General features: G+C 41.4%; 1 protein-coding gene across 7 annotated transcripts in view; it reads right to left on the bottom strand.

Annotated features, from left to right (window-relative positions):
• The window catches only part of KIAA0753 (KIAA0753 ortholog), a 60,374-nt gene that overhangs the window by 10,663 nt on the left and 23,487 nt on the right, over positions 1–26,224 (bottom strand). For 5 of the 7 annotated variants that reach the window (XM_024734807.1, XM_024734792.1, XM_024734799.1 and 2 more), the window contains 9 exons: positions 20,148–20,383; positions 18,743–18,909; positions 16,604–16,723; positions 11,805–11,883; positions 10,668–10,751; positions 7,666–7,851; positions 6,468–6,549; positions 1,144–1,264; positions 419–643 (listed from right to left, as the gene is read on the bottom strand). In XM_024734807.1, the coding sequence (XP_024590575.1) occupies positions 419–643; positions 1,144–1,264; positions 6,468–6,549; positions 7,666–7,851; positions 10,668–10,751; positions 11,805–11,883; positions 16,604–16,723; positions 18,743–18,909; positions 20,148–20,383 (1,300 nt within the window). Of the gene's footprint in view, positions 1–418; positions 644–1,143; positions 1,265–6,467; positions 6,550–7,665; positions 7,852–10,667; positions 10,752–11,804; positions 11,884–15,108; positions 15,199–15,443; positions 15,534–16,603; positions 16,724–18,742; positions 18,910–20,147; positions 20,384–26,224 lie in introns of all 7 variants that reach the window. The other 2 variants (XM_024734825.1, XR_003001788.1) reach the window with 2 other exon arrangements.

Raw genomic sequence — 26,224 nt, 5'->3', positions numbered from 1 at the left:
GCAGGCGGACTCTCAACCACTGCGCCACCAGGGAAGCCCCCAACTGTAAGTTTGTCCCGACCGTGAAGATTTCATGATCATAACTGTTTCCTGCCCAGTAATAATCTGTGTTCTCTGATGACACAGCCCTCAGTAACAGCAAGAGGAAACCTGTCCTGACTTGAATATTGTGCCTCTACCTAAGGACAGGAGTCTGCAGAACGCTCCTTTGGATGCCATCAGCCATGCAGTTTTCCCATCTCCTCTCCCTGAAGAGAGGCATTTAGCAGAGAAAGCCCGTTCACTAGCCCTGAAGCAGCCACTGGAACTCCAGGGCGCAAAAGCACGGCCTGAGACACTGGCCAGGCCTCTCTCCAGCCTTTCCGTAAGTTGACACGCGGCACCCAGTTCCTCAGCAAAGCACAAACCTTCTACTGACCTTTCAGCTATCAGCCACGGGTTGAAGGAGCCCACAGCCTCGTGCGCAGTAACCCGGAGGTACCGCTCGAAGCGGCGGCAGTAGTCACCAATGCTGCGCCGCATGCCCCGCGGGACAAAGAGAGCAGCTCGGCCTTCCTTCTGCTGAGCATCTTCTGAAAGGGAGAGAAGGGGATTCTCTCTTTTCTCTGGTCTCTCCTCTGTTCCCACACTTTCATCTAGGGAACTGAGAGCAAATAAAAATGATGAGAGCATTCAAAATCATCTGCAAGTGAGGGTAAACTGTTAATTCACCCTGATGGTTTGACAACCAAAGGTTTACCTCCATTTCCCTTCCTCACACTGAACAAAATGCAACATCTTATCACCACTCACTGTTTCTCCTTTACACCGGACTAACCCTCCACACAGGAGGAACATGTGTCCCACGGACAAAAGAATTCTTAAAGCAGATCTTGCAGTAATTACCTGCACAGTCACCTGTGCCAGTGTGATGCTTTCAATCGTAAAAAGCAGCTAAACGTTACTGAAAGGATCCTTAAGATGCAACACACTCAGTGCCCATCTTATAAGCACTACTATTTTACTGGGCCATCTTGGAGTTTGTCAAGATCTTGGTCAAAAGGAGAATCTCTCTGTGTCTTGTGGTAACTGAAGGAATATGAAATGTAACAACACCGAAGGCAACCAACTACAATGAGATCGTACAGCCTCGTCACCACTCACGTGCCACCGCAGGGCCTTTCTAACACGATGTTCACATCTGGGTCTTTGCGAGCTGCTGTCTTTGTGATCCTGATTGGATGAGGAGAAAGACGCCTTTCACTTACTGCTGGGAGTTTTTGGTCTAGAAAAGGAGAAGCATAAAATGACTGCATATAAAGAAATGCTGGTGTATATATCAGAGCTGTCTTGGTGGCCAATAACCTGTGAGGAAGTCATGGGCACATCTCTTAAGCATAAAGGTTGCATTAGCAGTACAAAGGGAAAAAAGTGCCCTTGTTTTAAATGAAAAGGGGAATTTAGAAGCCCCCAAGAGGGACTTCCGTGGTGGTCCAGTGGTTGAGGATCTGTCTTGCAGTACAGGGGACACCAGTTCGATCCCTAGTCGGGGAACTAAGATCCCACATGCTGCGGGGCAATTCAGCCTGTGCGCCACAAGTGCAGAGCCTGCACACCACAACTGGAGAGCCCGAGCGCCGCAACTACTGAGCCTGTACGCTCTGGAGCTCACGCGCCACAACTAGAGAGCCCACGCACCACAACTGGAGAGAAGCTTGCACACCGCAGCGAGGAGCCCACGTGCTGCAACAGAAGATCCCGCACGCCACAACTAAGACCCGATACAGCCAAAAAATAAATAAATAAATAAATAATATTAAGGGGACTGTCGTTAAAAAATAAAAAAATAAAAGTTACCAAGAAACAAACCAATGAGGAGTCAGTTTTAAGAAATAAAGAACTTGTTTAAAAGCTTCTGTCAGCTCTTCGGAAGACTCTTTGAAGAGGTCTGTGCAAAGCCAGGTTCCATTAGGATCCAGCCCCCATTCCGAGGAGTCTTAAGCAGTTGGGTTTGTTTTTTAACCTTTAAATGATTTGATTACTGGAGAAGGAAAAAGACCACTCACACCTGAACACTTAATTAGCTGATTTAATTTGTCTCTGGGCTTCGTTGGAAAAATCTGCATGATGATAGTCGAAACATTTAACTTATTAACTATACCTTGCAGGCTTGACCGCTCTTTTGAGTTTTGGATTACTTATCATTTTAAATGCATTTCAAATGTAGAATCCCACTACTGGCACATACCCAGAGAAAATCATAATTCAAAAAGACACATGCACCCCAATGTTCACTGCAGCACTATTTACAATAGCCAGGTCATGGAAGCAACCTAAATGCCCATCGACAGATGAATGGATAAAGAAGATGTAGTACATATATACAATGGAATATTACTCAGCCATAAAAATGAATGAAATTGGGTCACTTGTAGAGATGCGTATGGACCTAGAGATTGTCATACAGACTGAACTAAGTCAGAAAGAGAAAAACAAATATCGTATATTAACGCATTTATGTGGAATCTAGAAAAATGGTACAGACGAACCGGTTTGCAAGGCAGAAATAGAGACACAGATGTAGAGAACAAACATGTGGACACCAAGGGGGGAAAGCAGGGTGGGGGGGATGAATTGCGAGATTGGGATTGACATATATATACTAATATGTATAAAATAGATAACTAATTAAAAAATGTAGAATCTCTGACTCACATATTTATATGCTTATGATTTTTTTATGCTCAGAAATACTGCATAAGTCAGTTTTTGTAAAAATATTACTGAGAGGGGCTTCCCTGGTGGTGCAGTGGTTGAGAATCTGCCTGCTAATGCAGGGGACACGGGTTCAAGCCCTGGTCTGGGAGGATCCCACATGCTGCAGAGCAACTAGGCCCGTGAGCCACAGCTACTGAGCCTGCGCGTCTGGAGCCTGTGCTCCGCAACAACAGAGGCCGCGATTGTGAGAGGCCCACGCACCGCGATGAAGAGTGGCCCCCGCTTGCCCCAACTAGAGAAAGCCCTCGCACAGAAACGAAGACCCAACACAGCAAAAATAAATTAATTAATTAATAAACTCCTACCCCCGACATCTAAAAAACAAAAGAATATTAGAAAATATTACTGAGAGTACAATCAATTTTCAATTGATTTCAGAAAAGAGAAGATGAGAGGTATAGATTCGACACTGCACAATTCAAAAATCACTTTAAATTTGGTTTTTGTGATGCAACTGAACATACAATCAGAACAATTAGAAACAGAGGGTTCTTATGAGGATTTCATGATTCTGGATTTAAAGTGTCCAAAAATTCATTTCAGAGCTCCTTTTAAATGCAAACCTAGACTCTAGCAGGGTCAGAGATAGTGACTAACAATTTAAATTGTCCTTGAAAAAGAGAACACCGAGTCCTTGGTAAGGCTGTCTTCTGCATGATGCAACCTGACTGTGGCCATTGGCCAAACCATCAGTGAAACAGTCGCCCTTCAACATTTCCCTCTCCTCTGCCTCCTTACGAAAAGATGCCCACTGATTCACTAAGCAATGATTAGAAGGGTCCTCCCTGTGCCAGGCCCATGCTAGGTACCGTTGGGACACAACTGAATATGACAAAACTCTCTGGCCTCAAAGATTCTGTGGCTTCTTTGGGAGAGATAAAGAGCTCTAACAGGGTAGGACATGCCGAAAGTCTACGGGAGTTCACAGGAAGGGAGCAAAGTTCCAGCCTAGGAAAGCCAGGAAAAGCACGGCCGAGTAGGATCACGTGAGCCGGGCCTCGAAGAATGGTTCAACTGTCATGTGAGGATGAAAATGGAAGCTGGAGTAGGACTGGGGGCAAGAGAGAACAACATGAACAAAGAATAGCGCTGGAAAAATTACAGAAGACAAAAGGAACAAATTTGTTATTTTGTTTAGATGGCTCATCTTTCTGTCAGAATTTGACATGGAGAATACTTTTCCTAAGACAATACCCCAAACTCATACTCCAAAAAAAGTATATATACATAAGCTGCTGTTGTAAACCTTCTATATCCACAATTTCCTTTACTTCTCTTAATACTCATAGTACTGAAATTCCTTTAGAGGTAATGTTTAACCACATTTTATTTTCCTCCTTTCACTGAGTAAAGTGATAACTGATTAGCATGTGTCAGAGAGAATTTGAGTAACACTTCCCAGCCCGAATTCTGAGCGCAGCCTAGCAACTGCAGGCAAAACGCATACGTATGAATTTTTTAAAGTGGAAGAGAAAAGTGAAAGTCTTTTCAACAAACAGAGCAAGAACAAGTGGATATCCATTAGCGGAAAAAAAAAAAGAACCTCTACCTCAAACCACAGGCAAACTTTTATTCAAGATGGATCATAGGCCTACACATAAAAGCTAAAACCATGAAGCTTCTAGAGGCAAACAAGTCTCTCTTCTCAACTTGGGAGTAGGCAAAGGTTTATGAGATCAGAGAAAGCAAAAACTATACAAGAAAAAATGAACAGGTTAGACTTTATCAAAATTTAAAATGTCTGCTCATAAGAAAACACATTTGAGAAAATAAACAGGTGAGCTATAGATGGGGAAGAATGTTTGCAGATACTCGCTGGACGAGATTAGTGACTGCTGGGATGAGGGGAGGGAGAATGAGGGGTGATGCTACTGGATGCAGGGCTTCTTTTCAGTGATGAAAATGTTCTGGAATTAGCAATGACGTCTGCACAATTCTGTAAATATACTAAAAATTACTGAACTCTTTAAAAGGGTAAATTTTATGGTATGTGAATTATATCCAATAAAGCTGTTTTGAAAACACACTCTCTCTCTCTCTCTCTCTCTCTCTCTCTATATATATATATATATACATATATATGACAAAGAACTCAAACCCACAATGCATAAAGAATTCCTACAACTCAAAAATAAAAAGACAATCCAATTTCTTAAAATGTACAAAAGATTTGGACACTTCACAAAGCAAGACATACAAATGACTAATAACTACTTGAAAATGTTCTAAACATCATTATTCACCAAGGAAATGAAATTAAAGCCATAAAGAGATATTGCTACAGGCCCACCAGAATGGTTACAATGAAAAAGACTGATAATTCAAATACTGGCAAAGATCTCTAGCAACAGGAACTCAATGTAGCTGGGAGTGTAAAACGGTACAGCCACTTTGGGGAAAGGTTTGGCAGTTTTTTATAAAGTTAAACATGTACCTATCTCATAACCTGGCAAGTCTACTCAGGTGTTTATCCAAGAGAAATGAAAACTTATGTCCATACAAAGACTATACATGAATACACCCATAGTAGACTTATTTCTAATAGCCCCAAACTAGAAATAACCAAATGCAGATCTACAGGCAAATGGATAAACTAGATGTGGTACATGCATACAATGGAATGTTACTCAGCAATAAAAAGGAATCAACACTGATACGAAGTGTGGTAGGCTGCACACTGGCTCCACATTCCATTCCCTGGAACCTGTTAATGTCCCCTCTATGGCAAGAGGGACTTGAAGGATCCTGAGATGGGGAGAGTAACCTGGATCACTGGGGTGGCCCCGAAGTGTAATCAACATGTCCTTATAACAAGCAGGCAGAGGAAGATTTGACTCAGAAGAGGAGAAGGCAATGTGACAACAGAAGCAGTGTGAAGTAATATGGCTGCAAGCCAAGGACTGCAGGCAGCCTTAGAAGCTGGAAGAAGGAACCAGCACCTGCCACCACCTTGATTTTAGCCCTTTAAGACTCACTTCAAACTTCTGACCTCCAGGAACTGTAAGAGAAAAAATGTGTTTTAAACTGCTAAATTTGTGCTTTAACTTGTTACAAACTTGTTACTGTGGCAATAGGAAACAAGTAATGGATAAATTTATAAGATATCATGCTAAATGGAAGAAGCCTTAGACAAAAGAGTAAATACATGTATGATTCCATTTATATGAAATTCTAAAACAGGCAAAACTAATCTATAGTTAAAAAAAAAAAGCACAGTGGTTGCCTGGGTGGTGGGGAACTGACAGGGAAGGAGCATAGGGGAACTCTCCGCAGTGATGAGAAGCTCTGTTTTGAGAGAAGTGTTGGGTAACAAAGGTATGCCCGTCTGTCGAAACCCATCAAATAACACTTAATAAGGTAACACTTAATAAGTTAAGATCTGTGCATTTTATTATATGTGAATTTTATCTCAAAAGGAAAAAGAGCCATAAATAAATATTAAGCCCTAGTTAGTGATAACAAATGTTGAAATATTTCAGGTAAGATGTACTGATGTCTTCAAATTACTCTGAAATGCATCCAAAAATAAGATGGATTGATGGATGCACAGAGGATAAGCAGACAGATGATAAAGCAAACACAGCAACATTTTAATTGTAGAATCTAGAAGATGCGTATATGGGTGTCCACTGCAGAATTTTTTCAACTTTTCTGTATGTTTGAAATTTTTCAGAATACAATGTCGAGGGAAAAAGTGGGGAAACACTCACCATTTTTTTCTTCCTGCATCCAAAGATGAGGATCGGTAAATACAATTTTATTATATCTTTGGCGAACCGTCTCCTGGTATTTCTTTAAAAAAAAAAACAAAACAAACAAGTATAATTTATGAGGAAGAAAATTAGTTTCATTACAAACCAGAGACTAGTACAGCAGACATTTCCTATAGACACGTTGCCAGAAACAGGCATCTCCCAGGGCCAGGAAGTGATTAGTTCATGAGATGAAATGTAAAAGAAAACGAAGCAATTAATCTAATCTAGACCAGCACTGCCCACTAGAACTTGAAGTGATGATGGAAATGTTCTATTTTTGCCATGTCCAATATATCGGCTACTAACTATTGACCACTTGAAATGTGAGTAATGTATTTAATCTTAATTAATTTACATTAAATGGCCATCTGTGGCTACAGACTACCATTTTGGACCCTTCAGGCCTAGACAGTTAACGAGGGGAAATCAGTTACAAGACCAGGATAAACTACACATTTTAAAATTTTCAAAAACCAACTAAAAGTTGCCTTCCCTATAATGTTTCTGTTTAGCAGCAAAGCCAAAATGAGATTTCATCATGGTGGTAAAAAGAAAATGCTGAACTAGGAGTCAGGAGACCTGGATTCTCAGCCCACCTCTGGTGGGAATTTTTGTGTGACCTTGGCCACGTCACTTACTCCCTTATTGGGTCTCAATTTCCTGCTCAGAACAACCCAGGGGTTGGCTTGAGTAATGTCTGAGGTCTAAAATTCTCTGAGAAAAGCGTTCTAAAGTAGTATCATGGGAATTAGAGAAGGTAAAGTTAACTGTGATTTGCCAGGATCACATGCTAGCAGAGCAGAAGAGGCAACTGAACAGCATTTACAAGCTGAGGGATGAAGAAGTTAAGTTGTTGGTCGCATCTGTGGGCCTGGGCTCCGGTCCAGTGTCTTTCGTATCCCATACCAACCATGAGTTATGTGTCAGGCAGGGAGCTGATACTTCATACCTCATTTTGTCCTTAAAAGCACCCTACTTATTAGAGAGGGTACAGGACTTTACCAAGGCCGTACACTGGGCTGGCAGTCGAGCTGGGATTTAAACTCAGGACCAGGTGACTCTGAAGTTCTAAGCTACAGAGCCATGAGGAGAAGCGGCGCTCGGCAGAAGTCAGCAGCCAGCCGCTGACCAGAGCTGGTAGTCCCAGCCTTACCTCCATTTCCTCCATGCGGAGCATCATGGCCTCCAGACATGGGCTATCCTTGCTGTCCCCCCAGGTGGCTAAGGCCTCAGGCTCCGAGATCTTAGAGTGAGTCACAGCCCAGAGCTCGTGAGCGGCATCTTCCAAAAAATCATCCAGCTGATGAATGCTACTGGATTTACAATCAGTAGCTGTAGCCTGCAAAACAAGGGAAGGGGATGGAAAGGCAATACAAAAATAACAGAGATCTTAGAGATTAATGCTAATCATGATAAAGCAACCACGCAGCGATCCGACACGCAGTTTCTACACGAAATCTAACCTCTCCTAAGTCAGTAAACGTCAAGAGCAGTGACATCAGTACAATTTCTACCACAGTCATTTAAACAGTAACATCAACGGAGGAGTACCATTACTGTCCATGGGAATTATCTTTATTACCTGTTTTGCCAGTTGGTAAAGCAAATATATTCCTTGTGCTATACTCAGAAGAATGTCCAATACTTCACATGTCACATACTACAGAGGACATACCTACAGTATTTTTTTGGTTCAGTGCTTTGTAAAAACATCTGTTCATGACATCACAAAAGTTCATGATTCTTGTCTTTGCTTGAGACTTTCTACCTGTAACCTGGAAGAGCTTTTACCAGCCTTTCTTGACCTTGTATTCTTTACATTCACTTTACAGCTTGCAAAGCATTTTTATATGTGTTGTTATTTCTTTTGATTCCAATATATGTCTATAATCTGCTCTGAAAGAGGCTTTTACAAAGAATGTCTGCTGGGGGAATAATCATATCAGGCTCTGGAATGAGACATTCCTGGGACTAAATCTTGGTTCTGCCTACTGGTATGCCTCCAAGTGTGGGCAAGTTCACTTAACCTCTCTGGGCCTCAACCTTCTGGTCTGTAACATAGAAATAATAATCCTATATTTCAGAGTTGTAAGGATTACATGAGCATTTGCACACTGCAACACTTACAATAGTGGTTGGCACGAAGAACAGTTACCGCCATAGTAATTCTTAAATTAACGGTTCACAGAAGAAAATATATTAATGGCCAATCAAGATAAAAAGAAATGCTCAACCTTAACCAAAGTTAAAGAAATGAATATCAGTTGAATACCCAATACAATAAAATTAACAAAAAAATCTAGAGACAACTAAACCAATAATACAGGTCTGGTTAAGATGTGTTTATTTGTATTTTCATTCTTAATATTTAAAGAATTGAATATCAAGAATACTACGAGATGAGAGATAAGGTCCCAATATGCTGGTATGGAAAGATCACCAAAATATAAAGAAAGAAGCTGGATACAGAAGAGCATATGGTATCCGTTTGTGGGGGGCTTTTACTTTTTACATTAAACTTTTTCTGAATCGTTTGCATTTTTAGCCATGTGCATATACAACTTTTAATTAAAAAAAACACTTTGGAAAAATGTATTTCACATACAAGTTCAGTTAATGACAATAGCAGCAGCAGGAGACAAACATGTTATGATGGCACCCTTCCAAAACCTTTTTCCTGATATCAGGGATCATCTTGTCTGCAAGTAAAACTACCGAGAGCTTCAGTTTACCTGCAAAGCGCAGCAAACGTCTTCTCCATTTGAGAAATGAGAACTCTGGGAATATGTGTTCAAGGTCCCACAGCCCTTTTATAAGTTAACACAGCAAAATAACTCTTTTTACTTCATCATGCCAACGTCAATGAGTTGGTTTTTATTCAGGTATTTATAAAAACTGACTGTTGACGGTGCTGCCTGGGGAATTCTGTGCAGTGATGCTGATGTGTAACGGCAGCCCAGAATACCGAATACTGGATAGAGTTACTTTTCTATTTCAAGAAATTGTATTAAAGCCCATTTAATGCCTACAGAATGATTCTTATATATAAGAATGATCATTTCTAGTAATAGTCAAACATGTCTACTTCACTGACAGCATTTATGGCCACTTCATATTTCTGTCATATTAATATGCCTTATGGAGCTGCCTCCCTAGATGAGCGGCTAGTCTCATTTTTTGCTAGGGAAAAAGGTATTTGGTGGCTCTGATGCACAAAGCATCCAGCCATAGTGCGCCCAGTCTGTACGAGTCAGAGGTAGGCTTTCAGCTTCCGGTCTCAGAAGCCTCACCTCACGTGAGACTCTGTCACAAAATATTGGTACAATAAAATTACAATTGCAGAAATTATGAAAATACACCAAAACTAAACTATTGCTTAGTAAATTAGAACAGGGATACATTCTCAAAATCTCCTTTCTTCCCGTTCCTAAGGTTGGGCTGGTGGAACTTCATTCCAACTTCCTTCTAACTCTGAGACCTTCACCCTTGCTCTGCCCTTTACTTGCTTTGAGCATGTAAAGCAGTAACTTCTTTCCAACCTCCACAAAGACCCACTAGAGGCAGCCTGCACCTCCCCCTCCCCACACCTAGGCAGGGTGGGAACATTCCCACAGATGCTGAACACAAGTCCTCCGGAGGAAGAGCACAAGGGTTGCCAACCACAAGATATGTTTCCATTCTTCTCAAATGTTATCATTTGCTCCTGAGCCACCTCTTCTCTCTGCCAGGCCAGGTACTGGTCATTATTAGGCACTCAAAACATGCTTGCCTAACAAGAAGTATTAGGCCCTCAGTATAAAGGAAATTAGGCCAGTAATGAGCAAAAGTAGGCTGAATCAGAGGAAATGAGGGCAGCCATTCTTCTGCCGCAGGCCATCAACATTCTGTCATCAGGAGGAAAGGAAAAAGCCGCCGACAAAAACCTGTGGCTCTCGAGATTTCTGTGAGCTGTCTGCAAGGCTCATCTAAGTCATAATGCTAAATATACACTGTAAGAATGAATATGCCAAATATGAAAAACAACCTCCACCCTCTGGAGTGGGATAGTCTAGTGTTTGCAGGGTAATCCGCCTATCAGTTTTCCTTACAACCGAGGACATTATCATGCAATAATACCAGTGTCAGGCCAGAATGCCGGCCCCACACAACACACACCTTCTCCGCAGGCTGGGCTGTTGCTGCGATCACTGACAGTCGATCCTTCAAACGAGTATCTGCTTCCACAGAAGAATTGACTCTCTATTAAAACAGACAAGCAGGCTCGTGAATGATGAACATTTACAACCCATATTAGTACAAATGGATTTTGCTCCCAGAATAACTTCTGTGTGGAACTGTTCATCAGCTTTAGCTATATCAGGCTTTTTGCGGGAATTCAAAGCACTCTGTCTTCATGAAAATAAATGCCATGTGCTGATCCTGGCTTTCTGCCCCTTGTCTTCCCTCAACTTTGTAAACACTGTCAGAGTAGCTGTGTGTTTTTGTGCAATTACTCAACTTCTCTGTTCCACAGTTTCCTCACTGATAACATAAGGAGGTTGGACGGTTTGGCCACTAAGAACCCTCCCAGTTCTATAGTCCTGAGATTTCCATGGACTCTAAAAATGATTTAACATTTCTTAGACCAAGAGATACAGAAGTTCAGTGGTCTGTTCAGGGTCCCAGAATGTCCTTCATTCTATTTAAGATTCTAGTGCTCTTCTGTGGCCTCATCTATTCACATAAACAAGATTATTTCCATTTACAGGGTGGATCTAGAGGGTCTGGCCGTAGCCTTCAGCTCACCGCTCATAGGAGGATGGCACAACCTACTGGTGAGGTTCTATGCAATTTCATCTTGAAGAAAGTACCGGTTTGTGCACAGAAAGCTGTCCTAACATCTCTCTCCTTGGGAAAAATAGAGCAAATCATTCCAAATCACTGAGGTGAAAGAGCAGTGATGGGATTAGAGTGGAAGCAGTGAACAGAACACTAACACCACCAATAGCTCCATTTGATTAAGAACATAAATTGCAATGGAAACTCATTCCCCAAACTAAAATCTCACCTTTCTCAAAAGTGGCACTTTCTCTTCCCCCATCTTGTTCCCTTCCTCACAATGGAAGACACATCAACAATGTGGGTGCCCCAAAGGGGCCCCAGCAGCGCTGCACACAGGCTATGAAGCATGGAGCAGCACCGCAGCTTCCAGCTGCCAGACACTCAGCCCTGCAAAGGCTCAGTGTGACCTCTGGAGCAACTCTTTTTATTTGAAACTTCCAAAAGGCAAGCACACGGGATGAACTAGATTACCTGGGCCTTGACCAGGAGAGGCTTCAAACGCTCCAGAACTGCCTTCTCTACCTTATCCGCTAATTGGGTGGCAGAAACACTATTTAGAAATAAAACTGAAAATTAAAATCAAAAGCAAGAAAATACCCTCTTGTGCATATTTATTTACCACCCCAGGCGAAGGGAGACCGAATGGTTATAAAAACCGTGGGGCCTCGCTAATTGTCACGGCCGTATGAAACCCCCGGGGATCCGGTTAACTGCAGATTCTGACTCACTTGGTCTGAGGGAGGCCTGAGAGTCTGCATTTCCAACAAGCTTTCAGGTGATGCAGTAATGCTGGTCGTGAACCTAACTTTGAGGACAAGGGCTGAGATAACATCTGAAGAAGTATAATTAGGCTCTGAATCCATTTTGAAAGAATAATGGCTGCCTTGAAACAACTAAAGAGGGCAGAAGACTCAACAAATGAAACCAATTTTGTTTCCTTCCAAGCCCGACAATAACAGAATTAGACATAAACTCACAAAGACAAGGGGGGAAAATGGTGCTGGAAGCAGAAGGACAAAAGTGGCAAGTAACTTACTGGCCTGAGAAAGCTGAATTCTAGGGTCATAATGGGGAAACCTGAGAACTTACACAATTTGTACTGCTGACTTAAAGAGGCCTAAGACTGGTAGCACCAGGTATGCCTAGGCCTGGGGGTGAGCTGGGAGGAGGTGGCTTAACTATAAAAGACAAGAGTCAAATGACGTTTGAGAAGTTAGATCCCGACCGCGGTCCCTTTCCCTCCTTCACACAACTGGACCACTGCCTCTCTCCAGCTCTGAGGGAAGTCCGGTTGCTCACTCTCTGGAGGGGCCTCTTGACTAGGGGACGCCAAATACATTGAGACAGGAGGTGCCCTACTGAAAAGAGGGAGTTCATGTACGTGAGCTGAATGCCGAGTGGTAAGACTCACCACCCTCCTGCCCAGCTCAGCTCCTAGGACACTGGCATCAGGTCCTCACCTTCCAGGCAGAAGATCAAAAGACTCATCTCTGGATAGTCTGACCTACCCCAAAGGAAAGACCTAAAGACCCACATGAGGGTCCTTAGCCAACAGTCCACCCAGATGACCCTAGAGTAAAGCTCAAGGTCAATAATCCTTCCATCAGATGGTGCTAGAATAGCCAGATATCCATAAGGAAAACAATGAACTTGGGTCAGCATCTCATCTCATGCACAGAAATTAATAAAAAATGGATTGCAGACATAAAAATAAAACCTAAAACTATAAAGCATTTAGAAGAAAACACAGACTATCTTTGAGATGTCAGCATTGGCAATGATTACTTGTTTCACAAAAGAGACTGTAAAATGAAAAAATTGATAAGCTGATCTTAATCAAAATTTAAAACTTCTAGTCTTCAAAAGACTCCATTAAGAAAATATATAGGCAAGCCACAGTATTGTGAGAAAATATCTGCTGCACATATTCTGAAAAGGGCCTCAAATCCAGAAAATATATTTTAAAACTCTTAAAAATCAATAATTAAAAAAATGATAAAAAATGGGCAAAAGACTTGAATAGATACATGACAATAAGCACTAAAACAGATGCTCATCATCATTAGGCTTCAAGAAAATACAAATTAAAATCCCAACAAGATACCACCACACTCTCACCAGAATGGCTAAAATTAAAAAACAATAAAACAAAAAACCCCAGACATTACCAAATGTCAGCTAGGATGTGGAAAAACTAGAAAGTAACTCCCATACTAACTAAAACTGGAAAATAGCCCAAAGGTTAATTCACAGGAGGGTGGATAAACAGACTGTGGGACAGTCATGCAATAGAATACTTCTTGGCAATCAAACAGAAAACTATGCAAGGCAGCCCGCTGCCCCCCTGACCAGGCTTCTTCCAGAAGTCCACTGCACTTGGTTCACTTCCAGATGCACCAAATGGGGTAAGCCCTACATTTGCAAGGACTCATTCATGACCTTGCCCATTAACTTCCCAGGGTGGGCACCTGAAAACTCCTAGGGAAGTGCAGGATGGACTCTGTGCAGCCTACTTTCCCTGGGAATCTTCATCTACTACCAGCAGCATGGCCTTTTCCTTGTTTAGCTAGGTTTGGGCTTGCTTCTCAGCTGTCAGGATGAACAATATATGGCTAGCGATACACACTTATGTAACAGATTTATGAATAAGGGTAATGAAAAGATTAACACAGGAATGAGGACAGTGGTGAACTCTGGGGAGAAAGAAGGGGATGCAACTGAAGAGGGACTCACAGGGAGTTTGAGAGCAGGGGTGCCGACCTATCTCTTGGTTTGGGGTGGTGGTTCACAGTGCTCACCCTCTAAAGCAAGAGCCACAGCCCTTCCAGCCTGGGAGTGAACGTTCTATCATGACCAGTGACAGCATGCACAGCTGTGTCGACGAGAATTCTGTTCGTGTGACTTCAGGGTGAATCATTGTCAGAGCTAGAACAATGAACCAACTGCAGCAGTATCAACTAAACCTTCTCATGAACTTCCTCGTGCCCGTAGTGAGGTGGTAACACTCTTGGGGGCAAATGGGAAAAGCAAACTCATTCAAAAACCTTAGGCTGCACTCAAGCTAACATGTGAAGCAGAAGTATCCACACAGCCACTCACAAGAGCAGATTGCATGTCAACCTCCTACCCTACCAAGCCGGGAGAAAAGCACCTCTGAGTGCAGTACAAACAAATAGATGTAATACTGATCTTTCAGATTAAACTCCTCCGAAACTAGAGATATCATATCATTCAAACTCCACACAAAAGAAACAATTCCTAGCAAAAATACTGTGTAAAATACACGTAGGCATGCAGATATTCATTCATTCATTCATTTAGTGAGCTTAGGCCCAAATGGTCCAGCTTGGTGGTGAAACTATCTAGACCAATTAGAATAGGCAAGCATTCACTGTCCTTCCTCAGAAGCAAACACATACCTCAGCTTTTTTCCCCCTATTAATTAATTAATCAATCTATTTATTTATTTATGGCTGTGTTGGGTCTTTGTTGCTGCGCGTGGGCTTTCTCTAGTTGCGGCGAGCAGGGGCTACTCTTCATTGCGGTGGATGGGCTTCTCATTGTGGTGGCTTCTCTTGTTGCAGAGAACGGGCTCTAGGCGCACAGGCTTCAGTAGTTGTGGCTCGCGGGCTCTAGAGCACAGGCTCAGTAGTTGTGGCGCACGGGCTTAGTTGCTCCGCAGCATGTGGGATCTTCCCAGACCAGGGCTCGAACCCGTGTCCCCTGCATTGGCAGGAGGATTCTTAACCACTGCGCCACCAGAAAAGTCCCATACCTCAGTTTTTGAAGTCTATCCACTTCTTCAGTTTTGAGTTCATTCAATTCCTTTGTTCTTCTGGAAGTTTCAGCATCAAACCAATTGAGCCTAGAGGATGGTATCAGAGTCACCCTAACTCTCCTCAAACCAGCCAGGACTCCCTGGGGCTCCAGTCTGGGCTCCACTGTTGGCTTCTTAGGTGACTTCGAAGTACTTTAAGCAGGCAGATGGTCAGTAAACATGAGAAGGGTGACTACACCACTAAACAATCTCAACTAGTTGTGAAAACGACTAGATGATGTAGAACAGCCCTGCTGCTTTGGTTTTTCTCTACCTCAGAAACATACAGTTACCTCTGTTTTTGCATTTTGTCCATTTCTTCGGCTTTTAATTCTTCTAATTCCTTTAATCTTTTGGAAGTTTCAGCATCAAGCCAAGTGAGTCTAGCAGACAGTACAAAAGACTCAGACCAATTCTGCCTTGACCTGCAGGTATCATTACCACATAAAGAGACCAGGAGTCAGGATCCCCCAGAGCACCAATCCTGGCTCCATTAAAGACTCAGGAGGTAACGCAGCCTCTGGGCCAGTAAAGCTCTCCGTGTAGCGTTTCATGTAAAAAGACATTCACCCGCAAGAGCACTCCTGGTGAGTGTGCAGAGCCACAAAAAAAATACCCATGAATATTCTCGAGAAAACTAGCCATTGCTGAAATTAGGACTTCTTGCTCAGCTGTAAAACAAAGCTGTTCCTGTATCTTCCAGCTCAAAGAAATGGGCTCCCAGGAGAGCCCTAAAGGCAGAGCAAAGTCAAATAAAAACAGAAAGGAAAAGCTAACTCGGAACAACCTTATTGTATGTGTTAGGGTTTGATGCTTTTAGTTTAGCGTACGTGAATAGTATCAAATTATCTAGTGGTCCACTTTCACTTTGGCTTCCCTATAATTGCAAGAACAATTCCAGCCAAATGAATGCAGAGCAACCTGTTTTCACTGCTCTCTTGTCATGGAATGGCCTCACCTCATCACCCCCTATTTAAAGCCTATTCTTTAAGTCCTAATTGATTTTCCATCTCCCTCCACAAAGCATAGATCTCTGCAGAGGTGTCCTGTCCCCCTTCTGAACTCTCTCAGCTCTTAACTCTTCAGTTCTCAGGGGACATACGATGTTCTATCTTAAATTATAGTCAGTGATATGTCCTCTCTACTAAGTAGCGGCTGGGATTCTGTCCTTTTTGCCCCCCTTTTTAAAAGTCTCCAGAGAGCTCACAACTGTACCATATACATATACAAAACAAGCAATTGGTAGACAACTGACACATACGTAATTTTTGAATGAATTAGACAAGGAATAAAAAAGGGGTTCACTGTCTGAGCTGCATACTTTGACAGAAAAGTTTAGTGGTTTCCATTTTAAATAGCCAACTTTATACATGGGAAAGAGAAGAGGTTGCTTTAGAGTCCTCGTGAAAGGGGGCCTTTACTTTTCAAAGACTTGACGAACGCCAGCACAAACCTGACTGCTTCGTGCTCAACAGCACCTCTCAAATGACTTTCCTCTTGAGTATCTTCTTTCTGGAGAGACTGTTCTTTTGCGGCATCTTTGGGGCTAGATTTCACCTTTAGCCAGGCAGCACTGCAAAAAAATGGAAAACTATGCCTTTGTAATCATTCACTCCACATCCCATGACTCATAAAAGGTGCCAGCTCAGAGAAGACAAGAGCGTTAAATTAATGGTGATCTACAGGATGGGGCTCTGAATTGGAAACTGAATGTAAAGCAGAGTGAGATCCTCCAGGGTTCAGGCTCAGTGTCAAAGGAGAGAAGTCCTCCTTTGCTTCATAGAAGCAATCACTATTTTAAATGAAAAAACAACTGTCCATTACAGAATAATGGGTGAACCTCAACAGAACCCTATTTTAATATATAGATTTGGGTCACTGATTACATTCCATGTTACATACCAACTCTGTGCCTTTATAAGGCCTAATACAGCACTTTGAGCCTGTAAGCCTTATGCCCTCCCCTCCCCCACCGACCATACATACACTCTAGAAGACAGTCCACTGTATATTTGGTTTGCAATATAAACTCCAACCAACTGCTGTTTTTATGAGCTTACTACTGAATTCACATCTCTATACTAACACATATATAAAAATACAGATTTTTTTTTTTTGGCCACGTTGGGTGGCATGCGAGATCCTAGTTCCCCAACCAGGGATCGAACCCATGCCCCCTGCAGTGGAAGCACGGAGTCCTAACCACTGGACTGCCAGGGAATCCCCCAAAAACACAGAATTTAGAGCAGAGAAATAAAAGCAAAAAAGCACATACACTGTGAAATCAGAAGACCTGATTTTAGTCCTAGCTCTGCTATATGAGCAAGACATTAGATTCGCTGGACACTGTTTCTTCAGCTTTAAAGTGAGAGTCGAGGAAGAAGCATAACCATCCATTCACAGTCATTCAGAGTCTTTGGGGACTCCATCCCACCAGGCTTCTCACCGTGTCTCCTGCCCGCCTCTTAAAAGCTGAACCCTTCAAGTCACCTATCTTCTCACTTGTTCTCCTCCCCCCATTACTACTTTTGGCTGCCTTCCTTTTACTGTCCTACCTGCTGGCCCTTTCCATTGTGCTTTTGAGAACCACTGTCCCACGGTATACATGCTCCCTTTCACTTTTAATTTTTTTTTCTATATATATATATTCTATAAATTTATTTATTTACTTTTGGCTGCATTGGGTCTTCGTTGCTGCGCACGGGCTTGCTCTAGTTGTGGCAAGTGGGGGCTACTCTTCATTGCAGTGCGCAGGCTTCTTGCTGAGGTGGCTTCTCTTGTTGCGGAGCAGGGCTCTAGGCGTGCGGGCTTCAGTAGTTGTGGCACATAGGCTTAGTTGTTCCGCGGCATGTGGGATCTTCCCTGACCAGGGCTCGAACCCGTGTCCCCTGCATTGGCAGGCGGATTCTTCACCACTGCGCCACCAGGGAAGTCCTCCCCTTCACTTTTAACCAATTCCCCAAAGACTACTTCCACCTAACTGGACTCTGCAGCCCCTGAAGGACAATGCCTTCTCCCCAGCTCCGTGGAATGACGGGTCCTCATTCTCCATGTGCTATGAGTGAGGGTGACAAGGCAGTAATATCAGCATTATCCTAACTGTCCCCTGCGGTCAGGACAGCGTCTATGAGATTTGCATGGTTTTATAATCCATATTGTCTTGACTTGGAATAGGAATTATTTTTAAATATTCATTCATTCAGCAAAGATTTACTAGATGTCTACTAAGATTTACTACATCAGGCACTGTACATACAGATATAAGGAAGGCACAGTTCCTGGCCTCAAGTAACTAGGATCCACTGGGTGAAGAGACAAGTGAAGGGCAGCCCATGATCCTCCATACGGTGAACATGTCCACAGGGTATTGGGGTGACCCGTGGGAGTTACTCTACCCATAGCCAGGTAGGAAAGAGGAACTGATAGGCTTCTAGCAAAAAATGTCTCATGTATATATTACTCATCCAAATAAGCTTTTCTCCTTAATGGGAACTAAGGATGCTGCTTTATTTGCTCTAAGGAGTAGGTCACCTTTGATCTGTGGAGGAAAATAAAGTCAAACACCCAAATGGTTCCGTGAATTTTTACATACCGTTTAGGAGATGCCAGTGGGGATGTGGGGTTTGGAGGTATCCAAGGAGCCTTATGGTCCTTCACAGGCTGCTGGTTCATTTTTAACCTGGAGGAGACTGTTGTCCGTTGTAACCTGCTTTTGCCGTAAGATTGGGGTGGTCTACTTTTTTCAGCTTTGTGAAGTCCCTGCAAGAGATAACTATGAATTATAAAGCCAAACAGATATCAAAGAAACTGGCTGTAACCTCTGGCTTCCTGAAGCTTCAAATGGCCCTATGATGTTCATACACCCATTCAGCAAAAACCTAAGTGGAAAGCACTGTAGCAGAAATTTGGGGAGGGTACAAATTACACTGAAACAACTTTGGTTGTGGGGAGAGGGGTGGAGGCATAAAACTGGAATCCCTGGCTTGGCCGTCTTTATATTTATATAAATATATATATAAATATATATTTATATTTTTAAATAATTTTTCCTAACTAAACCAAAGAGGTAAATTGTAAAACATTCTTGGTTAAAATGCATCTCTGAGTCTTAGGCTTCCCATCTGTAAAATGGGAGCTAATGTGTTCACGAATTTCTAGAAGATTAAAAGGGCTAATGGAGGAGGAGCACGACGGTGAAGGCAGAAAGGCACACGCCATCTAAACAGAATGGCTACAGTAAAACACTGTAGAGGATGAGGCTGCCTCGGAGGAGAGCACCAGGCTGAATTTACACAGGCTGAATCCTGATTTCCCAACGACCCCCCCTTAAGAGTTTGTCTGAAAAGGAATAAAGACGATCTTAATCCATGATCTATCAGTAACAGGTGATAATTGCCAATATCCTTTTTCTGGGGTCACCTGACAATATGCAGGTTTGCTACATAAGCCTCTGGACAACCCATCAGATGGAAGTAACTACATTAAGGGTATTTAGACTAGGAGGTGGTCTTGTGGCCAGTTCTCCACTGGTAGGGCCTTAAGTTAACTTTTAGATAGAAGCTTAAAATATAATGTACTTTCAAGCCAGCTGGCTCCCAAAGCCATATTAGAAAGTACTCACCCTAAGATGCCTTTCAATATCAAATATTTTTTGATATTTATCTTTAGCAGGAAATCTTAATCCCCTCAAATTTCACACTTCCAAATCAGAAGCAGAAAAAACCTACCCAGTGAAGACCTTGGTATCAAAACAGTTAGGTTCTTACTAAACCAGGACAAGAAAGAATGCCCTGCCCTTAGTAACAGTATTAAAACTTGTTGTTTTTTGTTAAAAGATAAAAATGACCTGGAGCTAAGCTTAGTTTAGATAGTTGGACTCAAGGGCTCTGGCATTCAAAGGCCTGAGAACTCAAATCCTAGCTCCACCTCCAGCCTGTGTGACCTTGGACAATGTCAGATTAATACAAATGGGCCAGAAGAAAGGAGTGATTTCATACTTGCTGTAGTCTTGCCGGTGCCAGAGTATCTTTCTTCCTAAAGGGTGGCACATTCTCAGTCACAAGCTTCTTTTTCCCTGCTCTTGTTTTTGCCAGGGCTAATGCCTCTTCTTTGAAGTTCGCATTTTGGTCTACAACAGATGGAGCTTCTTCCGAAAGGATATCCGCATCTAATACATCAAGCTCGTTTTCCAACCTCTGGGTCATCGGAAGCTCCTTATCAGGTTGATACTTATCTACATGGAGATTTCAGAAGGACAAATTGAGGGAAATGCTGTTCAAATCAAGTGAGAGTGATTATCTAGAGACAGATAAGCTCACAATAATACCCTATTAAAAACTGAGGTGTTTTGCTGTCCAAGTTGCTCCTAATCCTATGACTCCTACTGCAGTTCTACAAGCAGAAACCTAAGTGCCATGGCTGACTCCCTGAATCTCACCTCCCACATTTACTTACTCACCCGGTCCCTCAGATCCCAATTCTTAAGTATGTCTTGTCCTTCCTTCCCTTCTGCCACCACCCAAGGTCAGGCTTGCAATAATATCCTGTGACTGTAACAATGGCATCTTCTAACTGATGCCTTCTTTATCTTCAACCACACCTTCTCCCTTCTCCGGGCTACCATAATTATTTTTTTCAATGTAAATATTTAAATATCACTTCTCAAAACCTTCAATGGCTCCTAATCTGATAGAGAATAAAGTCTGAATTCCATACATGACTTACAACCTGCAGTGGAAAAGAAAGTAAAACTGTCTTTATTTGAAGATGAGATATTTCCTACATAGAAAAAAAATCCAAGAGAATCTACAGATAAGCAATTACAACTAAGAACAGAGTTCAGCAAGGTTTCTGGATAAAAGAAGAAAAATATACAAAAGTCAATATCATTCCCACACATCAAAATAACTAATTAGAGAAAACATAAGAGAAAAAATACCCCATTAACATTAGCAACTAAACCGTAAGGCACTAAGGAAGAAATCTAATGAAAGATGTACAAGACTTTTACAGAAAATATTCAAAGGTATTTTAAAGGACATGAAAGAAAATTTGGATTAACTGTATTCATGAATGAAAAAATACTGTAAAGCTGTCAATTCTCCCCAAAGTGATCTACAATTTCAAATGCAAGTTCAATTAAAATCCCAACAGATTTCTCTGGGGATCTAAACAGGTTAATGCTAAAATTCTTATGAAGTGTAAAATCCCAAGATAGCCCAAATAATTCTGAAGAACAAAAAAGTGGGGAATAGGGCAGGGGTGGGAGTCTTATTTTCCCAGAGATAAAGTGTTCGTGATAAAGCTGTAATACTTAAGGCAGTGTGGGAGTGATACAGGAAGAGGCAGAAACCAATGAAGCAGGATGGATATGACAAAGGCAGTATGACAAATCAGTGAATATGAACTGGATTGTTCAATAAATAGTGCTGAAATTATTAGTATCCACAGGTAACAAAATAAAAATTTAACTGTCCAGCGTGAGGATCCTTGCCTCAAACTGAACACTTATATTATAAATGGAATAAAGACCTAAATGTGAAAGGAAAACTTTAAAGATTTTAGAAGAAAATATAGGAGAATATGATTATGACATCAGGGCAGAAAAGGCTTTCTTAAAGTCAAATAATGTTAACATATTTAAACTTAATTACATGAAACTACAACTTCCTTTTGACAAAAAGACACCATAAAGTCACAGACAAGCCAGAGGCTGGAAGTACATCTCTGTAATGCATATAACTAATATAAGCTTAATATACAGAATATGTAAAGAACGCCTATGAATCTGTAAAAAAACCAAACAATCCAACAGAGAAACAGGCAAAAGATAGAAAATGGCAATTTAGAGAGAAAATCTGAACCGTCAATAAAAGCATGAAAAGATGATCATCACTAATCAGAAACACTGAAATTAAGACAATGAGGTACCATTTCACACCCATCGGATTAGGGGGAAATTTTTAGTGTGACAATACCACGTATAAACAAGAATGTAGAAAAACAAGTACTCTCACAAGCTACTAGTGCAGGAGTAAACTGGCACAGCTACTTGAAGACTCACCCACACTGTCACCCAGCAGTTTCACTCCTGGGCACAGACTCAGCCTAGAGGAACCCTCACGCTTACACAGGAAGACATGAACACAGATATTCACTTCATCGTGTTTGTAACAGCAAAAAAGTGGAAACGACCCAAATGTCCATCAATAAGAACTGAGAATAAACTATGGTATATTCATACAAGGGAAACCTATCCAGTGGTTGAATTAATAAATTAGAATTCATGTATAAATATGAACAAGTCTTACAAACGTAAGTGGAGGGGAAAGCAAACTGCAAAGGTTGCATTTGTAAGATATCACTGACATGAAACGCATAGCATATGAAACAATACTTTATAGTGTTTATGGATAGAGACATAAGCAGTACATGTATAAAAACAGGGCAGGTCCATATTATAATAACAAGAGTAACCTCTGGTGAGGGAGGGAGGGAGGGAGGGAGGGGTATAGAATGGGGAGAGAAATATAAAAGGCACTTCAGCTGTAGCTGTCATATTTTATTTCCAAAAAAAATTCTGAAGCAAATAAAACAAAAATGTTAAAGTTTGTTAAATCTGGCTAGTAGATATACAGGTATTTATTATTTTCATTCTTTTTCTATATGTTTTAAATATTTCATAATAAAAGGAAAACTACATTTAGACTACTTTAATCCGGCCAAAGGCCAGATTCTCCTTGCACCACTTTTTTAATCTGGTACTTTTCAAGGTCATGGAAGTTACGCTGCAAGGACACATAAATTGGGAGGAAAGAATGCTTAGACTAAACCCTCAGTCTAAAACTTATTAATCCCCAAGTTTACATATAGCAAGGCAACTCTGACCTCTAGGTCCTGATGCCTTTTCAGTTCCGATTTGCATAAATCAACTGCAAATGTAGTACAAGTTCCAGGGGCAGCTGAGTTTGAGGACGTTGCTGGTGATGGGGAGGGAACCAGCATCCTTACATCTGACAAGTTATACTAATGCAATCAACCACTGCAAGAACATTTCAGAAGCTGCTAAAGAAACGCGCCAGCCAACAATTATATAAATCACAAGATCAAATCAGGCTCACACATATATCCCAACTGAAAAGACGGGGTTTTCCACCCAAGCGGCTCCCTATGACTTTTGGGGGGGGGGGCGTTGGGAAGAAGGGACCTTAGGAACTCAGAATGGAGGTATTAGGTAGAGTGAGATCTAAAACAGAAACAGAAACTGCAACCTTCTGAAATCCAGATTATAAAGACCAAAAAAATACCAATAAAATAAATAAGAGGGCTACCATATCCTTCCCCATGAGCAACTGTATTACATTTGCAAAGTAGCTAACCATAATACCTCAATTTGTAGTGATGATAACGACAGTGATTTTATGATCAGCCCTGACATCTGCACACTTTTCCAGTATCTAACAGAATTCACATTCATATTTGAGGCTCACCATGACACACAGAGCAGGTGGGGCAATGATTACTACAGTTTTTCAGATGAGGAAGTAACAGTTAAGTGCTTTACTCAAGGTCACAAGGTCAGCAAGCAGCAGAGTCACATCTTCTGACTCTCTCAGTCCAGGGCAAGGCCCATTCATTCTGCCCTGTCAGGAACTACGGAGCTGTTCCACATAAACACATCTTCCAGATAACTGAAGCTCACTTAATTCTTGATGAATTATCTAATTTGCTACTTACAACAACTAAGTCAGTTACATCGGATAAGGACCACAGGCGTACCTGAGAGATCTTGCAGGTTCGGTTCCAGGCCACCAAAATAGAGCAAATATCACAATAAAGCGAGCCACACAAATGTTTTGGTTTCCCAGTGCATATAAAAGTTATGTTTACACTATGTAGTATGTTGTCGATTAAGTGTGCAATAGCCTTATGTCTTTAAAAAATGTATACACCTTAATTAAAAAATACTGTATCACTAAAAAATGCTAACCATCACCTGACAATGCAGGGTTGCCACAAACCTTCAATTTGTAAAATCACAGTATCTGTGAAGCACAAGAAAATAAGGTGTGCCTGTATTATCCCCACTCACAGATGAAAAAATGAAGGTTCAGAGAGATTAAGTCATCAACCCAGGATCACAAACTGGCGGAGCTGGGACTAGAGTGAGGTCTTTCTGGTCCCCGTTTTTCCCACTGTGGTCTGTCTTCCTGCTTTCCCACATTGGTGCCTACAGTGAGTTTTATATTAGCAGGTTTCCCAACTTCTCTCTCTGAATCTGGTCCTCATCTTTCACAACTCAGTTATGGGCGCCCCTCATCTTTTAACTCATTTAGGGAACATATCTCTGTGTGCAGGCCTGGAAAGTTCACCACATTCCCTCCAGAGTATCATAAATGAGCACCCAGATCTCAGGTTACTGTGATTTGCAGCTCAGAGGCCTTTTCTTGTTCTATTTCACTTCTTCACAGTCACTCATTTAAATGCCTAACTATGCGTCGGCCTTGGGGCTACCACAGAGGATACAGTGGCAAACAGACATCACACCTGTCCTGAGGGAAAGGCTGGCAAAGGCAGCCTTCTGGTTAGAAGGAAGGTGCTATACTAGTTCTACCTACCAATGAAGGGAACAGAATACCACATTACAGTGAGTAACTATCTAATAGTAACTGAGTAAGTTCGGTTTTGTTACATTCATGATAGAGGCAGTGCATTAAGCTACAGATTTCCACAGAATTAGTTTAGATTGAGAAATAAATGAAAACCAGACTGATATATAACTTTCTAATCAGTAGAGGAAACAAAATGAAACAAGAACTTGATTAACATAATAAATTACAACAAAGAAAAAAAAAGTGGCAAGTGGAAAACAAAAAATAAGGTAGAAAGAAGTTCAAATGTGCTATTAATCTCAGTAAATGTAAGTAGGTTAAATATAGAACTCTACAACAGGGTTAAAAACACCAACAATAAACTATTTACAAGAGACATTCTTAAAATAAAACAGCAAAGAAAAACTGAACATAAAGGGATGGAAAATGTTATTCTAGGTAAATGCCAAACAAGTTAGGTAGATGAAACAATATTAATATCAAACAAAACAGAATCCAAAGCGAATGACGTTAAAAAGGCAAAGAGAGATACTTAATAATAACATACAAAATCCACAGAAAAAAGATTTATCAGGGCTTCCCTGGTGGCGCAGTGGTTGAGAGCCCGCCTGCCGATGCAGGGAACACGGGTTCGTGCCCGGGTCCGGGAAGATCCCACCTGCCGCAGAGCGGCCGCGCCCGTGAGCCACGGCCACTGAGCCTGTGCGTCCGGAGCCTGTGCTCCGCAACGGGAGAGGCCACAACAGTGAGAGGCCCGCGTATCACACACACACACACACGCACACGCACACACACACACACACACACAAAAGACTTATCAGCAAGGAACGCTTATGCACCTAACAGCACAACTTCAAAATGTACAAAACAAAAATGAATAGAAATACAAAGAGAAATTTTAAAAGTCTCAAGAGACTTTAACATACCTTTATATCAGTCATCTACAGATCAAGTAAATAAAACCAGAAAACCACAGAAGAAAAAGAAATAAAAGGAATAAAGACTGGAAAGGAGGAAATAAACCAATGGTTATATTCATAGATGACATGACTATATACATTGCAAAACACAAATAATCTGCCCATAAATTATTAGAAATAAATTAGGTTATCAAGGTTCCTAGATATAAGATCAACACATAAAATTGACTATATGTCTGTATATCCACAATAGTCAGTAAAAATTAAATTTTTAAAAAGATATCATTTACTGAAAGCATTGAGAGCACTGAAAATAGCAATACCAAGGAATAATTTTAAATAAAGATGAACAAACGCACACACACATTATAAGTTACTGAGAGTATTTAAAGACAACCTAAATGAATGGAGGGATATATACCCTGCTGGTGGATTGGGAAATATAATATTGTAAAGATAACAATTCCTCACCAAAATTCCAATAGGTTGTTTGTTGTTGGAGGGGGAGGGGATGAAAATTATCAAATTCTGATCCTAACATTT

This window comes from Neophocaena asiaeorientalis, unplaced genomic scaffold (assembly GCF_003031525.2).
Source record: "Neophocaena asiaeorientalis asiaeorientalis breed wild unplaced genomic scaffold, Neophocaena_asiaeorientalis_V1.1 scaffold129, whole genome shotgun sequence".
NCBI classification, from domain to species: Eukaryota; Metazoa; Chordata; class Mammalia; order Artiodactyla; family Phocoenidae; genus Neophocaena; species Neophocaena asiaeorientalis.
This window is presented reverse-complemented; position numbering and strand designations above follow the sequence as displayed.